Source organism: Eimeria tenella, genomic scaffold (genome assembly GCF_000499545.2).
Source record: "Eimeria tenella Houghton genomic scaffold, Eth_scaff316, whole genome shotgun sequence".
In the NCBI taxonomy this organism is placed as follows: domain Eukaryota; phylum Apicomplexa; class Conoidasida; order Eucoccidiorida; family Eimeriidae; genus Eimeria; species Eimeria tenella.
In genome coordinates, this window is record NW_013543019.1 from 5,069 (window position 1) to 11,436 (window position 6,368).

The window sequence follows — 6,368 nt, forward strand, 5'->3', positions numbered from 1 at the left end:
ATGGACGGGCGGACGTTCGTGAAGCTGTGCAGAGACGGGAAGCTGCTGGGGAAGCAGTTCACAGCGACAGACGCTGATTTAGTGTTTGCGAAGTCGAAGCAAAAGGGCAGCAAAACCCTCGGGCTCGCCGAGTTCGAGCAGGCGCTGCAGCAAATTGCAGACAAGAAGCAAACCAGCCTGCAGCAGCTGCTCGCGCAGCTAGCAGCAGCAGGGGGCCCCGTGTACACCGGAACCAGGGCCCTCGCCAACAAGTTCCACGACGACAAGAGTCTGTACACCGGAGTCCACGCCCACGGGGGCCCCTCCACCAAAGACGACAAAGTCAACGACCTTTCGAGCCTGCTGGACAGGAGCCCCGCAGACGTCAGGGGCACCAAGATGTAGTTGCTGCTGCTGCTGCTGCTGCTGCTGCTGCTGCTGCTGCTGCGCTGCGGCGGTGCGGCGGTGCGGCGGTGCGGCGGTGCGGCGGTGCGGCGCTGCGGGGGGTGGGGGGAGCTGGAGGGTGGAGGCAGCAGCAGCGAGGGCGGGGTGCAGCAGCAGCAGCTCTGCTGCTGCTGCTGCTGCTGCTGCGGTGGGTGGGGCTGCTGCTGCTGGTTGGGGTGGGAGTCTTCTTGCCGCACTCAAGCGGGCAGAGGGAATGCAGCAGCAGCAACTGCAGCAGCAGCAACTGCTGCTAGACACTGGTCGCCGATAAAGCCAGCAGCAAACGCAGCGGCAGCAGCAGCAGCTGCTGCCGCTGCTGCTCCACAGCTTCGCGCCGCAACTGCTCTTCAGACTCTACTTCGGGTGGCTTTCACTCAGAGACTTTCCTTCTAAACTGCTTTTGGAACGGTTACACACCCAAACCCTAAACCCTAAACCCTAAACCCTAAACCCTTTCTGTGACAAAGCAGCAGCAGCAGCAGCAGCAGCAAGAATTCACCCTTTCCCTATCAACACACATCGAGGCGCTCAAGAGCGCAGCAGATTGAGGGCCTTAGCACTAGGGTTTAGGGTTTGAGCTAGGGTTTAGGGCTACGGTTTAGGGTTAGGGTTTAGGGTTTGTGCGAGGGCTTTCGGCAAATCACTTCGTTTGGTTGTCTAGGGTTTAGTCAACTTGATGTGTACTCAAAAGAGATAAGAGCAGGGCCTTGAGTTCCACAATCCCAAACCCTAAACCCTAAACCCTAAACCCTAAACCGTAGGGCGTGAGCCCAAGGCCCATGCAAAGTTTTCCTTGCGGAAACTTTGAACCTGTAGTTCCTGCTCTCTACCAAGGAGCTCCTCCCAAACCCTAAACCCTAAACCCTAAACCCTAAACCCCAAACCCTGACTGCTGCTGGCGCTGGGCCTGCAGCTGCTGCCTGCGGGCTCTGGCCTCTTGCTGTTTTTGCCGCAGCTCTCTCAGCTCTTCTGCTGAGGGTCCTGCAAAGAGACAAATAAACAAATAAACAAACAAATAAATATATATATAAATAAATAAAAAATAAATCAATAAATAATGCTGAATAAATTAACAGATAATTGGACATGTTAAGGAATGAAGGAAAGGCAGCAGCTGAGCTGCTGCAGCAACAACCCGGCAAGTGCGTCTACAGCAAATAAAACACTTTCGGACTCGAAATCAATTAAAAAAGATTAAAAATATAAAGATAAAACAAAATGAATAAAATAAAATAAATAAAATAAAAGATGAAGACAAAAAATAACGAGACAGAAAGAGTGAACTGCTGCGGCGCGGCTTCATTGGCACATGCCCGTGTTGCGAATTCGCGGGCCAGTTGACCTAATTTGAATTTAAAACGACTGAAAACAAATTAAATTTAATTTTTAATTTCATAATTTCAAATAATAAAATAATAACTGAACTCCATTCGGAAGGGGAATTCCCAGCAGCCTCACCTTCAGGGTCTGGTTGGGGTGGCTGTACAGCGGCGCGGCCGACGGGGTCTCGAGGCATATCTTCGCCGGCACTTTTGTTTGAATTTTTATTTAAATTTGAAAAAAGATTTTCATTTATATTTTTGTTCGCATTTATATTTTCATTTTTGTTTTTACTTCCACTTTTACCCGCACTTTCCGCAAAGTCCGCGTCCAAGTCCATCCCCGCCTCCTCGGGGTAGTCCTCGGGCCCCCCCCACTCGTCCTGAGGGTTTGGAGAATGAGGGTTTGGACGAGGGTTTGGATTAGGGTTTGAATTAGGGTTTGCATTAGGGTTTAGAAAAGGGTTTGGGGGCTCGTCGGGGGCGAGATCGCGGGGGTTTAGCAGCAAGTGAGGGTTTGGGGGGCAGCCGTTTTGCTGCCAGTGCTGCAGAAAGCCCGTGAGGTGTCTGTACACCAGGAGCGGCCGCAGGCGCGCCCACAGCTGCTGCTGCAGCGGCTGCTTCTCCAGTCTTCGCGTCAGTTTCGAAATGTGTTCATTAAAAGGATAATATTCATTTATTTTATTTCTTATTTCTTCTAATAAACCATTTAAAGCTTCCCGCAGCTCCACAGCTTCCGCAGCTCGCAGCCGCGCCAGCTCCCGGCTGCACCGCCGCACGCACAGCGCCGCCCGCGCCGCCTCCCCGCTGCTGCTGCTGCTGCTGCTGCTGCTGCTGGTTCGCCGCTGCTGCTGCTGCTGGCTGGAGGCGCGGGCGAGGAGGGCCTGCGCGGCCTGCAGCTCGCGCTGCAGGCCCTGCTTCCTGCTGCTGCGGGCTTTTTGTCTTTTAATAAAATCATATTTCTGCAACTTATCCCGAGAATTGTTTATTTGACAATACAAGTCCAACAGAGCGTCGCCGGGGGCCCCCTGGGGGGTCGCGAGGAAGCAGGAGGCGCTCAGCGGCGGCTGCCGCGCGCGGCGGCCGCGGGGGCCCCCCGCTGCAGCAGCAGCAGCAGCAGCAGCAGCAGATGCTGCTGCTGCTGCTGCGGGTGGGTCTTCTGCCTCGTCTTCGGAGGCGTCGGGGAAAGAAGTTGCGCCTGAATGCATGCGCGAGACAGTGCAACTACGAAACCCTACACCCTAAACCCTAAACCCTAAACCCTAGGAGCCACAAGGGTTTGGCGTTGTGTCGCAGTGCAGCAAATCTAGGGTTTAGGAAATCAGCAGCTCACTTGGCCTTCTTGCATGCGAATGGGGCCCTGGGGCCCCGTGCTTCTTTGACTTGCTGCTGCTGCTGCTGCTGCTGCTGCCGGGGGCCCCCACCTCCGGGGGCCCCTCCTCCTCCCCAAAGAGCTCCGGGTCCTCCCAAGCTGCTGCTGCTGCTGCTGCTTTGCTGCTGCTGTGCTGCTGCTTCCGGGCTGGGGAAAATGAAGGGGAGTCGAAGCGCTTGTCCGGGGGGGGGGAGTTCATGGCTCTGGACTTGAACTGCGGGGGTGGGGGTCCGATCTGCGGCTTTTAAGGAGGAAAGCGAAAATAAAAAGATAAATTAAAAGTAAATGCTTCGAAAAATATTCTTATTAAGAAGGATCTGCGGCGGATAGCCGCGGATCAGGCCTACGCCTGATTTCGGCGTCTGCCGAAACGGGAATGCAACTTCGGGGCTTCTAGCGGCGAGCTCGAGCGAATTCGCCCCCATAAAGCACTTCAAGGAAATAAATTCAAAAATAACTTTAATTTTAAAATGAATTTAAGCGACTTCAGGCGAAAATTCTGCGATTTCGTGTTTCGTGGAAGGAAACACAGACGGCCGCGCTGGGAAGCGGTGGGGTTGGTGTTGCGCAGCGGCGGCTGATCTGCTGCTGCAGCCCCCCCTTCCCTGGCTTTTCGCCTCATATTAATTTAATTGAAAAGTTAAATAAAAGTTTAAACTTTAAAAGCATTTCAAATATCGAAAAGTAATCCAAATTGCAGCTTTCCACCCGCGTTTCACGCAGCGGCTGCAGCGGTGCTGGTGCTCGTGAGAAGCAGAGCCAACCATCGCACAGCAATCCAAACGTTTGTCTAATAAAAAAGCTGAAATTGAAAGTTTTGAATTTTTTTTTGGATTTAAAATATGAATTATTTCTTTATTTTTTCTTTCTTTATTTTCCCCCGCCAGCCGCCCGGCCAAAAACTTGAACAGCAGCGCACTGGGGCCCCTCTTCTGTATCACCGCGATTCAAAACAGCTTATTATGGGCTGAAGAATTAAATTACTTTTTAATTAAATTAAAACTGAGTTCGTTTTCTTTTAAATTGAAGAATCAAATTCGTTTTTATATTTTAATTTTCAATTCAGGGTTTGGAAGAACGTGTTAGCACTTCAAGAGTAATGTGTGCAGTCTCACCCCGTGATTACTCAGATACACTTGTACATTTACATTATAAAATCTATTTTTAATTACATATTTATATTTATAAACAACTTATTTGCTTTTAAAAACAATTTTAGGATTATTAAAGGCATTTTAGGAGCTTCCAAAGACCCCTCCACCCCAGCGAGGCGCCGTTTTGACAACAGGGCAAAGGCTGCAGCTGCCGGCGGGCTGATGGACTGCAGCAGCTGCAGCAGCCGCAGTTGCAGCAGCAACTGCAGCAACTGCAGCAACTGCAGCAGCTGCAGCAACTGCAGCAGCTGCAGCAACTGCAGCAGCTGCAGCAGCTGGAGCAACTGCAGCAGCTGCAGCAGCTGCAGCAACTGCAGCAACTGCAGTTGCAGCCGCAGTAGTAGTTACGGGCAGCGGGCGACAGGGGCAAAAAAGGAGTGAAATACCGCTGCTGCTGCTGCTGCTGCTGCTGTGGCACTGAGCAAAGCCCCTTGGGCTCAGAGGACTTCATAAAACTCTTTTGTTTTCATTTTGATATTTTCGAAAAGCTGTGGAAGCGCTGGGTGCCTCTAAATGAAATAAATCAAATTGAAAAAAACTTGTTTTCAGAATCAAATTTATTAAATCATCTGAAACCATTTCATTAGTTTGAGTCCTGGGACATTAGCGGCCGTTGTTGCCGTTGATACTGCTGCTGTTGCTGCTGCTGTTGCTGCTGCTGCCGTTGCTGCTGCACACAGGGGCTCTAAAAGGGCCATTTTTGCTGCTCTTTTGGGCCTTCACATTTCCCCAATTTGCAGCATTTTCTAGACAGTCTTAGCAGCAAATGAAAGGCTCCAAAAAGTCCATTTTGCTGCTTCATTTTTAACAAAGTTTTGCTTCTTGAGAGCTGCTGGCAGCAGCAGAGCCAGCGGGTGGGGGCTTTGCACGGGGGCTGTGGCCCTGGCTTTATATGCTGCTGCAGCTCTTTGCACAGCCTGAGCTTTGTCCTGAAAACGGCTACTAGCGGCGAATTTGCGAAATTCTAGATTTAAAATGGCCTTTTAAGATTAAATTTAAGAAGTTTCATATTTAAAATGGCTTTTGTGGCCCAAATATCGTTGGAATTTGCCTTTTTGCTGCTGCCAGCGTGGGCTTGGCCGCGGGGCGCTCCCGCTGGCCTTAACTATGGACACGCGCTGCAGCCGCGAAGCTCCAGAGGCCTCTGCTGCAGTTTTTGAGTTAATTTTGAAAATATTTCAAAGAAATGGCGAAATTTTGAAAGTGAAAAAGGTCTATTAAGGCGCAGCCGCGGGGGATTCGCAGGCAAGCGAGCCAGCGGCGCCGCGCCCTCCAGGCCAGACCAGCAAGCCACGGGGAGAAGGGAAATGGAGCTTCACACAAGTCTTTGTATCCCAATTCTCGCTTTTAGGAATAAACTAAATATTTTAATTTATGTTTAGACTTAAAAAGGGGCTTTTATCGATAGTATACTTTGAATCTGGTGGGCCGCTGCGGGTCGATTGGCTCACGCGCGCCCGCTAGCCTGAATCAAATTGCTGGAGCAGCGGGGCCCCTGCGGGGCTAAGTTGCTGGATTTTAATTTGGAAATATAAAAAAAAATAAATGGAAATATTTGACAGAACTTTTCAAGCCAGGACAGCGGAGGGAGCTGCTGCAGTGTGGCTGCAGCAGCAGCTGTACAGTGTTGCTGCGTCGGCAGCCGGCGCTGCGCGGCGCGGGCAGCAGCAGCGAGCGATTTCGCAGCAATTCCGCAGCAATTACATTTAAATTTGGCCTATTTTTGTGTATTTAGGTTTTCCATCGCAGCGATCTATGATATTTCAATGAGTTTTGCTGCTTCCGCCGCCAGCCCATCGGGGTTTTCGCGCGCCGAGACTGCCAGCAGCGCGCAGGTCGATGGCGCTGCCGCCAGCAGCAGCAGCAGCAGCAGCAGGGGCTCTTCTTACTGCGTCCAAGCGGACTTTTCGAAGACCTTCTCCTTTTTGTGCAGCAAAGCCGCTTGTCTGGCGGCAAAAGGCCGCAAGATCCAGCCGCAGCAGCCCGCGGGCAGCAGCAGCAGCAGCAGCGCCGCCCGCCGCGCTGCTGCTGCTGAACACCGCCGCACAAACGCACCACCCACCAACATATACCCCAAACCTCCTTTCTTTTGGGCTTTTC

General features: G+C 51.6%; 2 protein-coding genes across 2 annotated transcripts; one reads left to right on the plus strand and one right to left on the minus strand.

Moving 5' to 3' along the window:
- On the plus strand, nucleotides 1-384 carry ETH_00017570 (p25-alpha domain-containing protein, putative; the record flags this gene model as incomplete). The annotated part of the gene is made up of 1 exon (XM_013376116.1): nucleotides 1-384. The coding sequence occupies one exon, from the start codon at nucleotides 1-3 to the stop codon at nucleotides 382-384; it is 384 nt and encodes a 127-aa protein (XP_013231570.1).
- Nucleotides 385-1,294: 910 nt separating this feature from the next.
- ETH_00017575 (uncharacterized protein) lies at nucleotides 1,295-3,313 on the minus strand (the record flags this gene model as incomplete). Its single annotated transcript, XM_013376117.1, has 3 exons — nucleotides 1,295-1,404; nucleotides 1,882-2,940; nucleotides 3,076-3,313. The coding sequence occupies 3 exons, from the start codon at nucleotides 3,311-3,313 to the stop codon at nucleotides 1,295-1,297; spliced, it is 1,407 nt and encodes a 468-aa protein (XP_013231571.1).
- Nucleotides 3,314-6,368: the final 3,055 nt, after the last annotated feature.